This window comes from Chrysemys picta, chromosome 1, assembly GCF_011386835.1.
Source record: "Chrysemys picta bellii isolate R12L10 chromosome 1, ASM1138683v2, whole genome shotgun sequence".
NCBI classification, from domain to species: Eukaryota; Metazoa; Chordata; order Testudines; family Emydidae; genus Chrysemys; species Chrysemys picta.
In genome coordinates, this window is record NC_088791.1 from 315,523,561 (window position 1) to 315,544,655 (window position 21,095).

General features: G+C 44.7%; 1 protein-coding gene across 10 annotated transcripts in view; it reads right to left on the bottom strand.

Moving 5' to 3' along the window:
* Positions 1–5,278: 5,278 nt before the first annotated feature.
* The window catches only part of PARP4 (poly(ADP-ribose) polymerase family member 4), a 101,635-nt gene continuing 85,818 nt past the window's right edge, over positions 5,279–21,095 (bottom strand). For all 10 annotated transcript variants that reach the window (XM_042855193.2, XM_042855211.2, XM_042855197.2 and 7 more), the window contains 3 exons: positions 10,601–10,703; positions 8,211–8,340; positions 5,279–6,511 (listed from right to left, as the gene is read on the bottom strand). In XM_042855193.2, coding sequence (XP_042711127.2) covers positions 6,337–6,511; positions 8,211–8,340; positions 10,601–10,703 — 408 coding nt within the window. In that variant the 3' untranslated portion in view covers positions 5,279–6,336. The remainder of the gene's footprint in view (positions 6,512–8,210; positions 8,341–10,600; positions 10,704–21,095) is intronic.

Genomic DNA, 21,095 nt, shown 5'->3' on the forward strand with positions numbered 1-21,095 from the left:
AAGCCCTGTCATGTCCCTGCCCCCCAGCTTTGTGGAGGTGAGGTACAGGGGCGGGAGGAGGGGAACACCCTGACATCAGCACCCTGTTACAATCTATCAATGTGGAGGAAGAAATTAAGGATGTTATGGACCCCTGCTAAGAAGTCACAGGTACGGCTGTCCCTGAATTAGGATCGACCACCTAATTGATCTCAGTGCAAATAAAGATAAGGGACAAGAAAAGGTAAACTAAAAGGTGCTTTATTTACCATAAGGTAAGTATATGGACAAAATATCTCAGTGGCTTGCATGGCTATGAAGCCCAGAACCCCCTCCCTCTACAAATGACAGACAAAGGTATTTATACTTTACAGATCAAAGTTTGTCTGATTGTCTGTCTTGGCCTCGAGATGTTGGATCCGGACCTACCACTGTGCTTGGGAATGACAGGGAGTGCAGGAGGAACTCGGATCTTTGATGACTGCTGGACCAGGATTAGGATCAGGATCACCTCTTAGGTAAGTAGCTGTGGTGGTATCTCTCAGAGATCTTCTGGCGGTTCTTGATCCGATAACGCGGGCTGCTGCTAGGGAAGACAGCACCCTAGAGCCTGTGAGTGGGGCTTTTATATCCTCTAGTCTCTAGGCAGATTAGTGACCACCTGGCCAGTTCTTTTCCTGCCTTTTCCACAATAGAGCACGTAAGGATGCTGCCTTTGGTGGGACATTTCTGAGAGTACCAATTCAGGACAAATTGCTTAAAGCAGGGCAGTTACAGCCCAAGGCCGGGGTTCCTTTGCACACCAAGGCAAACCAAACCAGCCAAACAGAGACGACTTCGGTTTTACCCCACTGGCTAACCATAAATCACACAAGCAATTTCCTTAGACACGCCAGTTTCCCTGTATCACCACCAGTGCCACTCGTTATGGGGATGAATGGTTATGAAAACCAATGCCCCAGTGAAAGAAAAAGGTTCTCCCGATCCTAAAGGACTAAGTCCCAGACCCAGGTCAATATACAAATCAGATCTTACCCACAAATCATGCTGTTGCCAATCCTTTAGAATCTAAAATCTAAAGGTTTATTCATAAAAGGAAAAAGATATAGATGAGAGCTAGAATTGGTTCAATGGAATCAATTACATACAGTAATGGCAAAGTTCTTGGTTCAGGCTTGTAGCAGTGATGGATTAAACTGCAGGTCAAATCAAGTCTCTGGAGTACATCCACAGTTGGGATGGGTCATTCAGTCCTTTGTTCAGAGCTTCAGTTTGTAGCAAAGTCCCTCCAGAGGTCAGAAGTAGGATTGAAGACAAGATGGAGGAGATGCAGCAGTCTTTTATAGTCCCTTGCCATGTGGTCTCTGCTTTCTTTGTTCCAAAGACAAGCTATCCAGCACATGGCATAGAAAAACCTTACAGTTCTGTCCATAGGCATGTTCCTGCATACCTTGCTGAGTCACAAGGTGTATCTGCCTTCTCTCAATGGGTCAGTTGTATAGCTGATGGTCCTTAATGGGCCATCAAGCAGGCTAGACATGCTGACACCAAATTTCCTGGGGTGTTACCCAGAAGCGTAGCACAAGTTTGAAATACATACAGTATAGAGCCAATATTTATAACTTTAAATACAAAAATGATACATGCATACAGATAGCATAATCATAATCAGCAAATCACAACCTTTCCATAGAGACCTCACACGACAACCTTTGTACAATATTTGCTGCAAATATATAACAGTGGTTGCAACAATGATCTATGCAGTCACAGGTTATGTCAGTAATGTCACAGAGCACCAAACTCAAAAAAAGGGCACCAAAATTCCAAAGAGAAGGGTAGCCAACATGGCTGCCAAACAACTACTAGACATCATTCAAGATGGCGATTTTAACAAATTTTTGACATTACCATTACCCAGGTAAATAATTCTATGTTTGTGACTGGATTGAAGGAGGCGAGAGTTGTAGGAAGGGAAAGGAAGGCAAGGGAAGGTCACATTGTATTTTGTAAATTTTCCTGTTGGAAGCAATTCGCAAGATCCTGTGCAGGCAGAAGGAGAGAGGGCTTAAGGAGTGACGCAAAGGTGGGAAAAAGGCAGGTGGGATTGCAGGTGTGGGATTCAATTAAGGTGGAAAAATAGAATTATTTAGATAGGAAGGCAGCAGAACAGAAGGGGGCAAGAATGAATTTGTAGTGGAGGACATCAGCCTGGTGGTGGGATTTATGCCAGAGATGCACTACAATGTGAGAGTAGGAGCAGAGGAAGAAGTCATAAGGGTTTGCCAGGGTTGGGGGGATCGACAGGATGTATCTTGTGGTGCGAGACAGACGCAAACAGTTAAAGGTGGAGGAAAGTGAAGCATTAAGTTAAAAGTGCCATCTACACAGCTGCCTGGCCATAGGGGACAAGGTGTGTCTCTCTGACCAAAACTTGAAGAGGCTTGTAGTGGTCCCTCACTCTCAAGTGCTGAGGGAGGCCACTCCACTTCACTGCATCAGGCAGCAGCACTCGGGCCCCACTGGTGGGACTGAGCAGTAAGCAGTCTGTAGTTCGTACCCTCCTAGAAGAGCCAAACCACCATTAATAGTCTGGAGCTCTAGCTTCCTTAGGCAGGGCAGAATAGTAAGCAGTCTTTTGCCCAGAGTCTCCCAACTAGGGCAGACAGCAATTAACAGTCTATCAGGGAAGGTCTGGCCCTCTGGGCAGGACAGAGCAGGGAGTAGTCTTTAGCCTAAGCCTCCAGGCTAAGGCAAAACAGCACTGAACCGTCTATAGGGGAAGCTCTGGCCTTCTGGGCAGGGTAGAGCAGGGAGCAGGCTTTTGCCTAAACCTCCTGGCTAAGGCAAAGCATAAGTAATACACAGATCTTGGGGTACACTGCAGATGGCGGTCCCAGCAACTCCTCTCCAGGGTTGGACTCCTCCGGGGGCAGGGCACAGTGCAGGCTCAGCTCCAGTGCTTGGCAGTGATCTGGAGAGGTCTGTCTCCTTCCCAGGGCCCTCCTTAGTATTTCCAGCGCCACTCCTGTACTTCCGGCGAGGAGGTCGGGGCAGGTTTGGCTCCACCCACTAGGGGGAGTGTAGTGATCCCTCGCTCTCAAGTCCAGACGGAGGCCACTCGCCTCACTACAAGGCCATACCTAGTATGGAAGGAGGTCTTCCATTCATCTCCTTCCCAGATCCTCACAGAGTTATAAGCTCTGTGGAGGTCCAACTTTGTGAAGACCTGGACAGAGCAGAGTGTTTCAAGCAGTAATTAATAAGCAGTGAAAGGGTACTGGTTTGGATTGTAACCTTGTTCAGAGCTCAGTAGACCACATGAGGCTGGAGGAAGACATCTTTCTTTACCACAAAGAAGATCAGGGCCTCCCCAGGGGATGTGGGATGTGGAGGGGTGAATGAACCCCTTCTACAGGTTTTACTTGAGGTAGCTCTGGAGTGCCTGTAGTTCAGGTTCAGAGAGGGAGAAAATATGCTTAAAGGGAAGCTCAGCTCCTGGCTGGAGGTCGCTGGGGCAGTCATAGCTGCAATGGGGCTATAGAGTGTTGGCTTTTCTTTTGAACATGTTGGCATATGTTGATATTCAACAGGAATCTGTGCAGCCACTAGGTAGTTGTAGGGGTTGCCAGGGTCGCCCTTGGATCCTCTGTTAATGTTACTGAATTCTTTGGAGGACTGAGAAAGCCACAAATGGTAGCTGGTCCCAGCTCGGCTTTCGGGAAACAGGACTGTCAGCAAACTGGTGGGTGACAGTTCCAGCGAAAGGAGTGACTATAGACTTCCCTAACTCGGGGGAGTCCTTGCACTGGGTGGGAATATGGTGTGCTTGGGCAAAATCCAGATCCATGAAACTGCACAAGGCTCCCAATTCCACCAGCACCTCAGGTTGGTATTGGGCATTGCAGGGTGCTTGAGTTGGAGAGGTGTTGGGCGCTGATTGGCCATCACCAGGGAACTGGTGGGCAAAGTGTTTGAGTAGCCTGCTGGGGAAAGAGGAACGGCACCAACCCAGCCTGGACTCCCCGTATCAGGGCTCAGGGTTGGTGTTTTCTGATCAGGGTGCAGCCTAGACCTTCACAGGGCAGCTTGATGCAAAGTGTCCTGGTTCCTCATAGTACAGGTAGAGGCCTGATTCCCAGCATTGATTCTTCTCCATGTCAGAGAGGTGGGGCCAGACCTGATCGACTTGCATGCATTTGAGCAACAAAGGCAGGAGTGGTGATATAGGAGGCTGGGGCCGGAAGGGCTGGCAGGAGCCAGGAAGACTATCTTTTTTCTCAGCAACTCAGGACTAGGAGCCCAGCATAGGCGGCGGGTATAATAGGTCAGGGGAAATTCTGCCTCCCCCTGTGCTGCTGTGGCCGCTGAACCCCCAATTGCAGGGTTTGGCAGTGAAGTTTTTGCTTTATGATGTCCCAGGCAGGTTCCAGGGTGGCTGAGGAGGCACATACCGTCTCCTCAGACGCCCAGGAACCTGCATGGGGCATATCAAAAGTGTCTTCTAACAGACGCTTTTTCCCTGGGTGGGCTGGGTCCGGGGAGGGGAAGCATGGCACTGCTTCAGCCAGCCCTGGGCTCCTCCAGGCTCTGGCTTGCCCAGGGCTCCTCCAGGCATGTGGATGGGGGGGGGACTCAGGGCTTCAGCCAGCCTGGGGCTCCTGTGGCCAGGGGAGGCGGGGGAAGAGGGGCCTTGTGGCTCTGGCCATTGGGGGGGGGAGGGGAGGGGTCTCAGGGCTCTGGCCATGGGAAGGGTACAGGTGGTTATGTGAATGCACTCTGCTGACACCAAGAGCATAGTGTAGACATATTCATATATGGAGATATACCTATCTCATAGAGCTGGAAGGTCATTGAGTCCAGCCCCCTGTGTTCACTAGCAGGACCAAGTACTGATTTTTGCCCCAGATCCCTACATGGCCCCCTCAAGGATTGAACTCACAACCCTCGATTTAGCAGGCCAATGCTCAAGCCACTGAGCTATCCTCCCCCCCCCCCCCCCACGGTTTAATTAAATTAAATTAAATTACAGCAGTTTAATTAAAGCAGTTGCTATATGTTGGCATAACTTTTGTCGACAAAACTCTGTAGTGTAGACAAGGCCTAAATCTGCCCCAAGTTTCCCTGCCAATTTTTGTGATTTTACAATCACATTTCCTATTTTTCAAAAGAGTGTCTCTCTCTCTCCCCTTGTGTAAAAGACCCACACAAACTAGGGAATTTGACTATGTGCAAAATGCTGTTAAACAAACTGAAAAGAAAGCCAGAAAAATATACTTTTTTAAATGACTTTCAGTGATTAATCATCATTAAGTGTTTATTGTAACAACTGTACAGTAGATAAAAAGTTTTCAAACCAAAGTGAGATTTTTAGCATTATATTGTCTCTGTGAATGCAGATAACCATTTTCTGCGTTTGCAGTATTTTCCACATTGTCTTAAAATGCAGCTTCATTTAAAACACATTGCAGTAGTCCAACCACAAGGTGCCAAAGACACAGGTAAAAGTAACAGGTTTCAGATTAGCAGCTGTGTTAGTCTCTAAGGTGCCACAAGTACTCATGTTCTTTTTGAGGCTACAGACTAACAAATTTATGCTCAAATAAATTTGTTAGTCTCTAAGGTGCCACAAGTACTCCTGTTCTTTTTATAGGTAAAAGTAGCAATGTCTGTGTTGGAAAGAAAAGGCTGCTACCTGGACATCCAGAAGCAGTTGGGCATCTAATGATTCACAGATTGCTGACATGAGAGAGGCATATGCCCCTAATCATTATCACAGATACGCAGCTTCTTTTGGCTGCATTTTGATGAGAAACTCAACTGAATGAATTATCTACCTAAGTGAAAACCTTGAAATGTTTATTTGCTTTTTATTATTCAGCTTCTTATACCTCTTGACATCAGTGTATTGAAGTATTTCCTTGCTGATGTAATTCCTTTATTACATTACAGTTTTTTTATATAGTGCTACTGGTCCAAAGAAGTGGATAAGGTTTATAGAAGAAATCAAATTTATATTAAACACATTATAAAAGCATTAGCACTGCAAAATGGTTAACTTAAATTAAAAATTATCTAACATAGAAGCTAGATATTGAGTTTTAGACAGTGAATTGCAGTATATGTTTACTCTTAGTAAAACACTATATTTAAATTTAAAGTTACTGTCCTTATTGATAATATAAGAAAAAAACCCAAATTTCCATATTTTTGGTTAATTTCCTGGATATTAAAACTACCTAATAATTATACAGATATAAAATCAAATTATCCTCTATTAATGCAGTGAACTCCTGTAATTTGTCTTATAATTGCAAAATGAGTAAAGTAGTTAACTCTTATAGAAGTCTTCTGTGATTAAATACTTGGAGGAAAGTTGGTGCTGATTAACTCGATACCCAACAACTTCTTAGTGGCAGAGTCCCAATCCTTCCCAAGTTCAAGTCGATAGCAGATGGCTGGAAATTGTCTGTCAGTTCTTCTTACCCATTCCACTGCTTTCTTTACTGAAGCAAAAGCCCAGTGAATAGCACTGCATATAGAAATAAAGTGTGATTATACTGAAATATGAGAACAGTGACTTAACTGAGCAGTTACTGCAGCTGTCTACAAACTAAGCACAATCAAATGCACCAAAGGATACAAAAAGAAAATCTTGCCCTTGCCACCGAAGTCACTTGGTGGAGAAAATATCAACAATGCTTCAACCCAATCATTAACAAAAGATCTCTTTATATATATATAATAATTTGAGGCAGAGATTTCAAGAAAAAACAAAGTCTAGCCTGAGCAGCTTTCTTGGTCTTTTCAGAAAGCATTGTCATGGAGAAAGATGTAGGGTCAAATTCACCACAAATGTTTGGGCTTGTCTTCATGGAGAAGTTAGTGTGGAATAAGTGAGGGAGTGATTTTAAAGTGCACTGTCTACTTCGCACAAACTCCCTGCGTGGACACTCTTAATTCGCACTGAGTGCCTTTATGAACTTTAGCTTAATACACTTCCAAAGTGTAACAGTGCAGAGTAGTTAATGTGCACTAGCTACTTCAGTGACATAGGTGGCGTGAATTAGTCCATAAAAAGCATCTCATCAAGGCAGTAATATCAGCTTTGACTCTCAATTTTGGAGTCCTCAATGTGTTCACATATATGCAGAGTTCCTCCCATTTTCCTTTTCTCCCTACTATGTTTTAACCCAACATCACATTTTATTATTATGTATTACATTCCTGATTGAGGTTACAGGACAAAATGCTAATTTAAGCATCTCTCTAGTTTGTTTAGGTTTTTATACCATACTCATCATGTAGTAGGTGTGTGCCCTCCAGTAGCGCATTAAGCAACATGACACATCTATCATGTGTTATTTGTAACTTGTCACAGAAACCCTAGGTATATAGAGCCAGATAACATCTCCCACAGTAACACCTGAGGCAGGGAGACTACAGAGGAAGATTTCACAAGGTTTTCCTTGCTGCAAGTTCCTATAATTTTTGGGGGTGGGTGGAAGGAGCAGGAAGGTGGGGTATAATCCCCCACACTACATGCAGGGGTTAAATTCCCAGAATTCACATACCATGGGGAATCTGCTAGAGGCCGGAGCCATCTGTATGGTGTTCCTGTTCCTTCATGCGCTCCTAGATCTCTGCTGCGCTCCCCCTTCCCTTTTGGTGGAGTGGTGCTGACAGGCTCCCCAGCTGTCTGATGTTCATTGTACCTCCCCAGTAAAGGGAAGTTCCATGATCCAGAGATCGCCCATACAAAACGTAATACAGCATGCAGCTATATTATATTGCAGAGGATTCTCATCTGGGGACCATCTGCATTGCCCAGGCCACTTGGAGGGTTAATGGACAGAGTGGGGATTGTGGTGTGGATGATGTTGATATCAGGGATGGACGGTCTGGTCCAGATGATCTGTGCCATACATCTAAGAGCCTCATCAAGCCCTAAAATTAATACTGTTCCCATTTACTATATAAATAAAAGTTTTTTGCTGATGCAGGACATTGTTTATGTATTTCTTAATTTTATAGACCACATTTTGAAAACAAAGATTTTGTTGTAAGAAGCAATGCATCGACACTGTCAATTATACTTTTCATTAACAGTCATATGCTGTAGTATATTAGTTACCAATACCCAATAACTATTCATTTCACGCATGTTAAAATGTTCAGCAGTTTACATTCATACATTAAATATTTAATGTATGCATGAATCTAAAGCACACCTTGAAGTAGGCGAATCATCCAGTTTCATTAGAGATTTGAAGGTTATCCCTTCCAGTTGCTGATTATAACGTATGAACTGCAGTACCAAAAGTGTAGCAATCAACTGCAATACTTCTCTTCCTTTAGGACCTAAAAAGGAGGAAAAAGGGTGTGATTCCTAGTATAATTGTTACTTGTCAACATTAATATTAATACTTGTCAACAAAGTTAATATTTGATATTTTGTAGTACTTACTGTCAAAGTAATAGTCATGCTCACAAAACCTAGTTATCCTAATGCTGTTTAATTTTGTTTCATCACCCAATATACACAATAATCCATGCTTTTTTAAAAACAGTTTCAGAGACATATAGTTCGCTTCACTGGAGTCAGAACTCAAGGGCTGGCAGTGTGCTGCTGGGTTTTTGTGGTTTGGGGTTGCTTCCATCATGTTCCACTTAGGTTTTTGTGCAAGCAGCAAAGGGAAACTTGTACAATTTCTGATCTCTGATGAAGCACTGGAGCAACAGCTTTGGTAAGACAGTGATTAAAGTGCACATCTCAACCCAATTTTTATTTTTGCCCAGTTTGCACTCCCCATGCACACTTTAAGCACTGTCCCCAAGTGATTCAGAGAGGACAAACTTTGTTCATGTTAATTTTCTGCCTGCCAACAGCACAGAGCAATAGCTGACAAGGAAGAAGGAAATGTATACATGAAAGATGTAAACAACATAATGGGAAGGGGTGGGAAGAAGCAGTACATCAGTGTAGTTTGGAATGTATGTGTGAACAAAAAGACAATCCCTGCCCCAAAGAGCTTACAATCTAAACAGACAACACAAACACGTGTTGTGGAGGGAAGGGTATACATAGAAGCAGAGTGAACAATATGATGGCAGCAAATGTCCTTCTTCTTCAACACTTAGCCAGACAGTTGGCAGTAGCGATCATTCGCCATTTGGTCCGTTCCTGCACAACTGCAAAGGATTGACAGCCTGAGAGTCCAACATTGGAACAGACTTGATGAACCCATGTAATAGGAGGTCTGCCTCTGGGCCGCCTCTACACCTCGGTTGGTGCAATTTTATCCCGGATGTTACAAGCCACCCGGAGAATGGCGTTCGCTGGAATGTCTTGTGGCATCCTTGTGACATGTCTGAAAAGTATAAGGTGCCGCGTGCGGGCAATGGCACCAGTAGTCTGTAGACCCGAACAACCACAAACATCTGCATTACAGATGAAGTCATTCCACTTTATGCCCAGTATATAATGTTGCATATAATGATGCATCCGAAGAAGTGAGGTTTTTACTCACGAAAGCTTATGCCCAAATAAATCTGTTAGTCTTTAAGGTGCCACCAGACTCCTTGTTGTTTTTGTAGATACAGACTAACACGGCTACCCCCTGATACTTGACAGTATATAATGTTGACATTTTGTGTGGAAAGCATCCAGCTGGTCCCTGTTCACTTCTACCCTCAACCAATCTGCTGAGCAGAGGATTGGCTATAGGCATCCAAATGCCATGCTAGTTCCATTTTTATGGAGGGGAGAGGTAGCAGGTCAGCTAAATGGAAAGTGAAGGGAAGAGGGTGAGGGAGACAGGGCAGGGGAAAAGAGGGTAAAAGGGGCAACAAGTTTGGAGTAAAGCTAAGGTGAAGAGACTGAGGGAGAGGAAGGGAGTTTTGAAGCAAAAAGCCATTCAGCACAGGGCAGAGAAAGTCTAGTCAAAACCACAGAAAGTTCTCCGAGGTCCCTGCTTTGTATGCCTGTCATTAGTGGCTGGAGACTCTGGCTGGCTCCTCTTTGCTGTTTATTTCCAAGCCCACATGAGGGGGAGAGTGAGAAGGGGCACTACCTAGGTCCTACTGCCCCCAGAATATAGGGAGGACTCCCTTGCATAGTTTTGGGTCCAGCAGGGTGCTGGGGGAGGGATGACCTCAGCTGGGTACCATTTTGCCTTCCTCTCCATTATGTAGAAGTGACCCCACCTTTCTGAGGATGAAAGTGGGAACATTTGAGTCTGATTTTTTTTCCTAATACAATTAAACATTTCAGAGTTGCTTAATCTAGCACGTATAATAACCAGGACAAAAAGAACCTCCACTGCTGCCCCAAATATGCTGCCTCCATAGGACAGGCACACAGCAGCCAGGACACTGAAAGAACGCTCTAGCAGAAACTTGAATTTTTAAAAATTAGTAACTTCAGAAAACTTCAAATTGATAGTGTCTATTTAAAATCTAGGGTGAGCCAATCTTAAAACATTGTTAGTAATATGGAAAATATACATTAATATAAGCTCTACTGCACACACATGGTTATTACATTTAAAAAAACCAAACAAAACCATTAACTGTAATACCATCCAGCTACTTTTAATGAATGAGAAAACAACTGATGTACCTAGGGACCAAATGCCTTTTTTTGCAAGGAAAATATTGGTTAAATAATCCACATCAAGATCCAAAATAACCCCAAGTTCTGGGCTGAGATTCCAAAAGCCATCCTGTGAAATAAACCAAACAAAAAAAACAGACAAAGGTCATTTAAGACATTGCAAAATTCACATTAAAAATATCAAAGTACAGATAGGAAAGTAATTACAATAAAATGTTCAAATGACTTATGCAAAAAATATAATGTACTTTCGTGAATTAGTCAGTGATCCACAAACTTTAAGATCTAAAATTCAAAAGCATGATGTATCGACATCATAATTTTAATCAGTGTAGCTAAAATGGATTCTTACTGTGAGCCTATTCCTTAACCAATCCACATACTACCTGGCTATAGCCAGCGTACCAACAGTGACATATGTACCACAGTTGGAGAACCTCTGGAATAAATTATCTGACCAATCCTACATCAGTGGAGTACTAAAAACAAACCAATAAGATGAATGCAAATCATTAGCTTCTTTCCATTATTTATCCCACGTACAGTAATGTGTTATTTGCAATGATATGTGTGGGTTAGAATAATGAGTGGGGCGCTCTGACTGGGAAGTGAACCTCTTGGGGGATGGGGAGGTTGAGACAGGGGAGCAGAAAGCACAAGAGGTGGGAACATTGAGTTTCAGAGGGAAGTGGGACAGCAGTGGTGGCATCAGCAGCAAGTTCTTTATTTTCAGATACAAACCAAACAAACAAATTATTAACTTGCAAAAAGTTTTAAAATAAATAATTTGAAAATTACACTAAAAATAATGCTCAAAGTAGAGTACTTCCCCAACTGAAATCAGCAGAAAAAGATCCACTCCACTGAGAAAACAACAGCCTCCATGAAATTAGTAAATGTGAAATACAATGTTAAGTTTATTAAATCCCATTCCATTTTATTTGACACAAGATTGGAAATTCTGATAAGTAGGAAAGAGACACATACTAGACAGTTTGCTACTCTCAAAACAGGCGGAACACAAAGCTTTGAACTTTCACATTCAAATCAAAATGTGTCCCAGTTGGTAAGTATAATGATCTTGAAATCAAATCTGATTTTGCATAATTTTAAAAATATTGATTCTCTAATGTTAAATATTCAATAGGCTAAATGTTTAGGCTGGCCTGAACTGGAACTGCATTTTTGTTCTTGCAGCTTTACAAGAACAAAAAACTGCAAGTGCAATATTATGCCCACAGTTACTTGTGGACACAATTAAGGTAATTTAGATGACTAAATATCTGATTTAAAGGCATAATCAGGTAAACACAAAGTAACATTAAAATGGAGGCAAGGTGCTGGAAAATCTGTCCCCTTAAACTTAATTACAGTAGTAAATTACATTGTGTTAGAAACTTTTTTTCTTTAATGAATACTCAGGTTTGGCAATCCTGCAGGAATTATTTATATATAAAAAATGTTGTAACTCACTGGATTTGACCCCAAAGTGAAGAACAACTGCTATAGACAATACTGCTGAAGGCTGTTACAATGACCAGAGGAGATAGCCAACAGGAGTAGCAAATGAGAGTTTTATGAGGGAGTTTAAAGAGGAAACATGAAGCCAAATGTACCCAATAAACATTGTCTAAACTTAGGCCAATAATCACTGCTCCCCTCTCCCTGCCCCCAAAACCCTACAAGTGTAAAGAGAATGCAGCCAGAAGTCCAGCATCAAAGTGAGGGCTATCCAGTTTATTGCACTGAATATAGCATGTATGATTACCTGCCTTGTGGGCAGGTGGCATGTGTGTGCATTCAGTGCAAGCAGCTCACCGAGACCAAGTACAGGCTCTTGAGACCAGAGTGAATGAACCAGATGAGCTAAGAGAGACAGATGTATGTAGAGGAGATTTTCCAGGATACAGAAGAACAGTCCCTCTCCCAGTATGACAGCCTCTGTGCTATTGAGGAGGTTGAAAGACTAGGAGAAGGAAAACATCAAACTGGAGTAGAGGGAAATAATCCCATAGTTAGGACTCTCCTTTCAGATGATGTCATGGTATCCTCTTGCACTGAGGATACCTGTCCAGGGGAGGGGACCCCAGTTATTATGAAGAGACAGTGTGACAGAATGTACCTGTGTCCACACAATTGTAATATTTTTTTGTACAAAGTATGTCTTGTAAGGTATCATTTGAAAATTCATAATTTTCTAGTAAATACTGTCCTGATGAAATATGTTGGCAACATTGTATGTTAAGTTATAAGATTTCCCTGTATGATGTTATTAACACATGTTCCAAACCACAGCCCTACCCAAGCAGAAGTTGGTGAACAGGTCTATCTCAAACAAAGGAATGTGTGCTGTGCTTGAACAGAAAACAGAGTCATCAAGCATGAAGGGAAATAAAGAAAGCTGAAACTGGTGAGGAAAAAGCAGCAAGAAACATCCTTCCCCACAAATTTTTTGTCTCTTGGTACCCAGCTGGAAATGTTTTTTAAGAGGGGAACTGAAACTATTAAAAAAAAAAAAAAAAAAAAGGGACACACCCCACAACACCTCCTCTCCCCGCCCATCGCACTAATGCAACCTGAAGCGACAAAGAAAGCATTCATTGGACTCTGGGAGAAGGGGTCCTGACTTAAAAAGTCTGTCAGTAAGACTGCTGAAAGCTTGTGGTGAGAAAACTCTGCTTTGAATTTAACATAGTTAAGATATGCACCAGTTGAGTTTTATCTTTATTTTTCTTATAACCATGTCGGACTTTATGCCTCATTACTTGTACTCACTTAAAATCTTTTCTCCTTGCAGTTAATAAACTTGGCGGTTTTTTTGTTTTATCTAATCCAGTGTGTTTAAATTGAAATGCATGGGAAACTCCATTTGCGGTGGCAAGTTGTATGCATACTATTTCTATTAAAGAAATAACAGACTTTATATAACTTCTATTGTCCAGGAGAGGGCTGGGTAGTAAAGGACATACATTTCTCATGGGAAAACTAAGACTGGGGGTATGTTGGGGTCACGCTGCAGTATGACCAAGGCTAGTGAGAGCTGGAGTGTAACCCAAATCTGGCTGGCAGGCCGCAGTTACACACAAATACTCAGGGTATGGCTTGCATGCTGGAAGGCTATTTGTGAGCAACCCAGGTGGGAACTCCTTCAGCAAGGCATCGTAAGGCATCCAAGATTGCAGGGCAAGGGTGGCACAGCTACTCTTTAGTCTAGATCAGTGGTCTCCAACCTTTTTATGCACAAGATCGCTTTTTGAATTTAAGGGCAACCCAGGATCTATCCCGCCCCTTCCCCGAGGCCCCAGCCCTTCCCAAAGCCCCGCCCTGCTCACTCCATCTCCCCCTCTCTCCGTCACTCACTCTCCCCCACTCTCACTCATTTTCACTGGGCTGGAGCAGGGGGTTGGGGTTCGGGAGGGGGAGCAGGCTCTGGGCTGTGACCAAGGCTTTTGCAGTGTGGAAGGGGGCTCCAGGCTGAGCCTGGAGCAGGGGATTGGGATGCAGGAGGGGGTGAGGGGTACAAGCTCTGGGAGAGAGTTTGTGTGCAAGAGGGGGCTCCAGACTGGGGCAGAGTGTTGGGGTGCAGGAGGGGGTGCGGGTGCAGGCTCTGGGAGGAAGTTTCGGTGCAGGAGGGGGCTCCAGGCTGGGGAAGAGTGTTGCGGTGCAGGAGAGGGTATGGGGTGCTGGCTCTGAGAGGGGGCTCAGGGCTGGGGCAGAGGCTTGGGGTACAGGAGGGGGTATGGATACGTGGCTCTGGGAGGACGGTTGGGGTGTGGGCTCCCGGCAGGGGGGTTCACTTACCTCAGGCAGCTCCCGGTTGGCGGCGCAGCAGGGCTAAGGCAGGCTCCCTCCCTGTCCCGGCCCCATGCTGATCCCGTAAGGGGCCAATGTGCCCCTGCAGCTCCTGGGAGGGGCACATGGGTACGCACACTGCTCCTGTCTGCAGGCACTGCCCCTGCAGCTCCCATTGGCCACCGTTCCACATTCCTGGCCAATGGGAGCTGCAGGGGTGGTACCGGCAGACAGGGGCAGCGCACAGAGACCCCTGCCCACCGTCCCCTTCCCCGAGGCTGCGGGGGTGTGCTGGCCCCTTCTGGGAGCGGCGTGGGGCCGGGGCAGGCAGAGAGCCTGCCTTAGCAGCAGCCCCGCTACACCACCAGACTTTTAGCGGCCAGAGATTGTGATTGACTGGGAGAGTCTCCAGGATCAACCAATCGCGATGAGGAAATTACTCACTTTGTGCAGTAACAATGGTTCTTTGAGATGTCTGTCCCTAAGGGTGCTCCACTGAAGGTGTATGTGTGCCCCTGAGCCTCTAATTGGAGATTTTTGGTAGCAGTGTCCGTTGAACCCACATACATGCTCTCCCTCCCTCATGGTCTGCCTCAAGGCTATCTAGCGCTGCACGGGCGAAGTCCCCTCACTTCCCTCTCCACCCCAGAGCCCTATAGAGAACTCCAAAGTAGAGGGGAGGAGGGCTGGTTGTGGAGCACCCATAGGGACAGACATCTCAAAGAACCATCAATACTGCACAAAGTGAGTAACTTCCTCTTCTTCTTCGAGTAGTGTCCCTATGGGTGCTCCACTATACGTGACTCCCGAGCAGTACCCACCACTGGAATATGAGATTTCAGAATGGAGTCTGTCACTACAGAGTGTACTGTGGAGTCAAAGATGGCGTTGGGGGCCAAATCTTAAGTGATCGCATAAATGTTCTGCAAAAGTATGGGCAGAAGTCCAAGTCGTTGCTCTACAGATTTCTGAGATAGGGATATCTTTAAGTAATGTGACCGAGGTAGAAATTTACCTCATGGAGTGCGCATGGACTCTGGATGGAAGCAGGTTGCATCCTTGATAACAGTGATTAATGCAACCAGAGACCCATTTGGATAGTCTTTGAGCCAATATCACAAAGTTTTTGGATCTTTCTGTGGACGAAACGAAGAATTTAGGGGATTTCCTAAAGTCCTTAGTCCTGTCCAAGCACAATGCTAGTGTCCTTATGCAGAATCATCTCCCTGTTGTCACAATACAGTTTTGGGAAAAAACAAGGAGATGAATCTGTTGATTCATATGGAAAGTGCAGAGAAAGTAGGGAGAAACTTGGGATATGGCCTTAGGGTTACTTTGTCTTTAAAAAAGGCCGTGAATGGTGGGTGTGCCATCAGGGCCACTATTTCTCCTATGTGCCTAGCTGAGGTAATGGCAATTGGAAATGCTGTTTTTATGGACAGGTGTAAGGGAGAGCAAGTTTTCCATGGACTCAAAGGGAGGTCTAGTCAAAGCCCTGAGAACTAGATTAAGATCCCAGACTGATGCGGGAAGAGATTCCCAATGCCTTTAAGGAATCTATGCGTCAGCAGGTGAGCAAACACTGAGAATCTGTCTACCCGGCAGTGGAAAGCCATTTTCACTGAGAGATGTACCTTAAGGGAGCTGAGAGAGAGTTTTGACCTCTTGAGGTCTAAAATGTAGTGTAAAATCAGAGGGAGGGAAGATGAGGTTGGGTCTATGTGTTTAGAATGACAACAAACTTGGAATCGTTTCCATTTTGCAGGCGAATATGTCGAGTGGTCAACTTTTGGCTGTGTAGCGACATGTCTTTGCTCATCAGAGCATTCTGCCTCTAAGCCTTGGAACTAAGAAGGAGCCAAGCCTGGAGGTGGAAGAACTGCAAGTTGGGGTGAAGGATCAGCCCATTGTTTTGAGAGAGCAGGTGAGTAATGTGCCGAAGAGGAACAGGAGGGCATATTGCCATCAGTGTCAGGTAAGGGAGCCAGACTTGTCATGGCCAGGAGGGGCAATCAGAATAACTCTCGCTTTGTCTCACTGAATGTTCAACAGGATCTTGGACAGAAGAGGAAATTGATGAGGGTGTTTCCCAGTGAATGTTTCCCCAGGCTGGCCCTGGAGCAGTAATGACATTTTTTGTTCTGGGAAGTAGCAAAGAGATCCATAATCAGAGTTCCCCTTAGGGCGAATATATCTTGAAGCACCTCTGAGTTCGGTACCCACTCATGGTCGTGACAAAAATTCTGACTGAGACTGTCGGCTGTCATGTTCTATATCCCTGGTAGATAGACAGCTGAGATAAGCACATTGTGATGGGTGCATCAATTCCAAAGTTTGAGTGCTTCCTTGCAGAGGGAGAGAGATCTGGCACACCCTTGGTGATTTATGTAAAACATACAAGTCATGTTAAGTCTATCATGACTTTCACATGGGTGTTCTTGATGAAAGGCAGAAAGTGTGCACAGGCATTCCTGACAGCCTTTAGCTCCCAAAGAGTGATATGGAAGGTCACTTGCCCTGAACCTTGTGGTTGTGTAGGTGAGCTCCCCAGCTTATTAGGAAAGCATTCATCCCAGGGTGGCGAGTCTGTGTAGTGGGAGGAACGCTCTCAAGGTTGGTGCGGATAAACTCCAGTTGCTGTACCGGGGTTCGTGCACCACTAAAATGAAGAGAACCTTGGAGAATACTCTGGGTGGAGCAGTCTGAACTGATAATGGTCCTGCCCCAAAGGTAAACCATAGGAAATTTCCTGTACAATGGTTATATTGAGATATGGAAGTAGACATCTTGTAGGTCGAGTGCTGTAAATCAATCTCCTTGCTAGTGTGACCATCTTGAAAGTCTGCACCTTCCCGTATTTGTTTAATACCCTTAGATCTAGAATGGACCTCCGACCTCCCTTCGCTTTGGGGATCAGGAAATAATGAAAGTAAAGCCCTTTGCTCCTGAGTTGCACTGGAACTGGTTCAATGGCCCCTAGGCATAACAAATGATATATTTCCTGATGAAGTAGGTTCTTATGAGAAGGGTCCCTGAAGGGGGACAGGGAAGGAGGGTTGGAATGGGGAGGGACATGAATTGAATGGCATAACTCTTCGAAATAATCTCCAGGACCCATCTGTCAGTGCTGATATTCTCACAACTGCTGTGAAATAGGGCCAGGTGACTTCTGAAGGTGACAAGTGTGTAGCTGGCAGCTCATGTTGCAAGGTATAATTGTTCAGGCCCTTGACCAACCCGTCAAAAACGCTTAGAAGAGGCGGTTTGAGAGGTCGCAGACTGGGGTGTGGTCTGCTTCTGCTTTTGAGCTCTGGTCTTCTTACACTGTGGCTAATAACAGCCTGAGATGGTGGGTATTGAGGAGATTGTGACCTGTGCTGTGGCTGAGAGGTATATCTTCTCTTCTGTCCCGCAGTGTAGATTCCTAGGGAGTGTAATGTGGTCCTGGAATCCTTCAGAATGTGGGGAGAAGAATCGGTCTTCTCTGCAAAGAGTTTGGGCCCTTCAAACAGGAAATCTTTTGCAGAGCTTTGGGAAATGCAGAAAGGTGTAGCCAAGAAGCCTGCCTCAGTACCACTGTCCTGGAGACTGGGCGGGCTGCTGTATCAGCTACATCCAGTGCTGTCTCTAGCACCAGTCTGGCTATTAACTGACCCTGTCTAAGAATGGTCTGAAACTGCTCCTTGTGTCTCTCCAGTAAATGCTCCAAAAACGCATTGAGTTTCCCATAATTAATAAAATTTTATTTGACCATGACAGTTTGGTAATTCACGACTCTAAACTAATGTCGCCGGCAAATTTGCTTCTTTGGGAGGGATGTAGTACTTTTTTTTGCTGTGTTGCTGGTTGGTGCGGTGGAGGCTGGAGTCTGCTGGATGACTTTGGTAGGATCTAGAATAGCCTCATTAATTGGGAAGGCAACTCTGGATGAGGAAGAGGTGTGCAGAATATTCACCAACTTGTGATGTGTATCTGCCACCTCCTGTAGAGGAATCTGTAGCTCATCTGCCACTCTCTTGGTATGATCCAGCAAGTTCTTAAAATCATCACCTAGTGATGGCGGGGGGGGGGGGGGGGGAGAGACATTACAGCCTCATCTGGTGGAGATGAGGAGAAGTTTGCTTGGGGGGGTAGCTTCCCCTTCGAGTCTTTCTTCCTGTTCTGAAAAAGCTTCCTCCTCCCCCAGCTCAGGGGCTCTGGACAGCCAGGCTGTAGGAGACCATCTGGTGGACTCTCTCTGAGAGACACTGGACAGCTGCAACATGTGTGTATGTTGCCCAAGGACTGCAATATAGCCACGGGGGTGGGGGGAAGGAGGGCAGGCTTGGGCAGAGGGGTTACTCCAGGTGGCCTGTATCACAATTGTGGGTTGGCTCGATGGAATTGGGGAGGACCCTTGTATTGTGATGGTGGGCCACGATGAGGAGTCAGGGAAATGACCTCCTCCTGACCACTGTCAGACTGGTCACTGGGTAAGGGCACACAGATGAACACTATTTCTGGGGAAGAGTCAGCATGGCTTTTGTAAAGAGAAATCATGCCTCACCAATCTATTATAATACTTTGCTGGGATAAACAAACATGTGGACAAGGGAGCTCCAGTAGATATAATGTACTTGGACTTTCAGAAAGCCTTTAACATGATCCTTCACCAAAGGCTCTTAAGCTAAGTAAGCAGTCATGGGATAAGAGGGAAGATCCTCTCATGGATCAGTAACTGCTTAAAAGACAGGAAACAAAGGGTAGGAATAAATGGTCAGATTTCACAGTGGAGAGAGGTAAATAGCGGGTCCCCCATGGGTTTGTATTGGTACCAGTGCTGTTCAACATATTCATAAACAATCTGGAAAATGGGGTAAGCAGTGAGGTGGCAAAGTTTGCAGATGATACAAAATTGCTCAAGACAGTTAAGTCCAAAACTGACTGCGAAGAGTTACAAAGAGATCTCAGAAAACTGGGTGACTGGGCAACAACATGCCAGTTGAAATTCAATGTTGATAAATGCAAAGAAATGCACATGGGAAAACATAATCCCAACTATACATACAAAATGTAGGGGTCTAAATTAGCTGTTACCACGCAAAAAAGAGATTGTGGAGTCACTGTGGCTAGTTCTCTGAAAACATATGTTCAATGTGCAGAGGCAGAGAAAAAAGATAATCGTATGTTAGAAACCATTAGGAAAGGGACAGATAATAAGACCGTAAATATCATCATGCACTATAAAAATCCATTGTAAACTCACACCTTGAATACTACGTGCAGTTTTGGTTGACCCATCTCAAAAAAATATATGTTATAATTGAAAAAAAAAATACAGAAAAGAGAAACAAAATTGATTAAGGGTATGGAACAGCTTCCATATGAGGGGAAAGAAAAGCGTAGAAAAGAAACGACCAAGGGGGATATGAAAAAGGCCTATAAAATCATGAATAGCGTGGAGAAAGTGAATAATGAAGTGTGTTATTTACCCCTTTACATAACACAAGAATGAAGGGTCACCTGATTAAATTATTGTAAACAAAGCAAACAAAATGAAGTATTTCTTCAAACAACACACTGTCAACCTGTAGAACTCATTACCAGGGGATGATGTGAAGGCCAAAAGTATAACTGGGTTCAAAAAAGAATTAGATAAGTTCATGGAGGACAAGTCCATCAATGGCTATTAGCCAAGATGGTCAGGGATGCAACCCCATGCTCTGGGTGTCCTAAGACTCAGACTGCCAGAAGTTGGGATTGGATGACGGGATGGATCTGTAAATAATTGCTCTGTTCTGTTCATTCCCTCTGAAGCATTTGGGCCCACGCACTGTCAGAAAAGAGAATAGCAGGCTATATGTACCATTGGTCTGATCCAGTATGGCTGTTCTTTGTTCTCACTCTAGCTCCCATTAATACTTTACTAAAGATCTGACTGCTTATTAATTGTACCAGAACACTGAGTTGAAGATTTAGAAAATTTATCTTATAATTTCAGCATCTCAAAAATATTGAGACACATCTCTTGGTTGAGGAGGCTATTTTGAGGATTCCTAGTCTGATCACTGGAGCTGCCAATGAAATCAACAAATTCAACCAAGATTTTGTCTCATCATGTATCTTACAAAATTAGATTATAAATAAATAAGAAAGATGAATTTGCACAGTGCAAATCTGCTTATCTGATGGCAGGACTGAATGGTCTCAAAGTGCAACTGCTTTTTGAACAACAAACTGGCTTTCAAAAAGGCAACATATTGGAAATTGATTTCTTTCTGAGTAAATCTACAGAATAAATTAGATTGTATGATAGGGTGGCTGCCCCTCACTGGCAGAAAAGGGGTTAAAAGCATCCCTAAGGAGGCTGTGCTGGAGGCAGCCAATCAGAGAAGGGTTGTAGGGAGCGGCCAAGCAGGCCCATATAAAAAGGGAGCTGCATGGCAGAGAATGCAGTTCCCTGCTGGGAGCCCAAGGAGGAAGGACTGTGTCTCTGGAGGGCTGAGAGAACTGCCAGCACCCTGGACAGAGCAGTGCTGCTAGCAGGGAGGGGGGGGGGGGGGAGGAATGGATGACAGAGGCCCTGAGGCAAGGGCAAAGAGAATGCTGGGGCCATGAGGAAGTGGCCACACAATCCACTGCAGTAGCCACTAAGGGAAGTGGCTGAACAGTGGACTGCAGGTCCCTTGGAAGGGGGAAGCACAGTGTGTGGCACGGCCAGAGGGCTGTG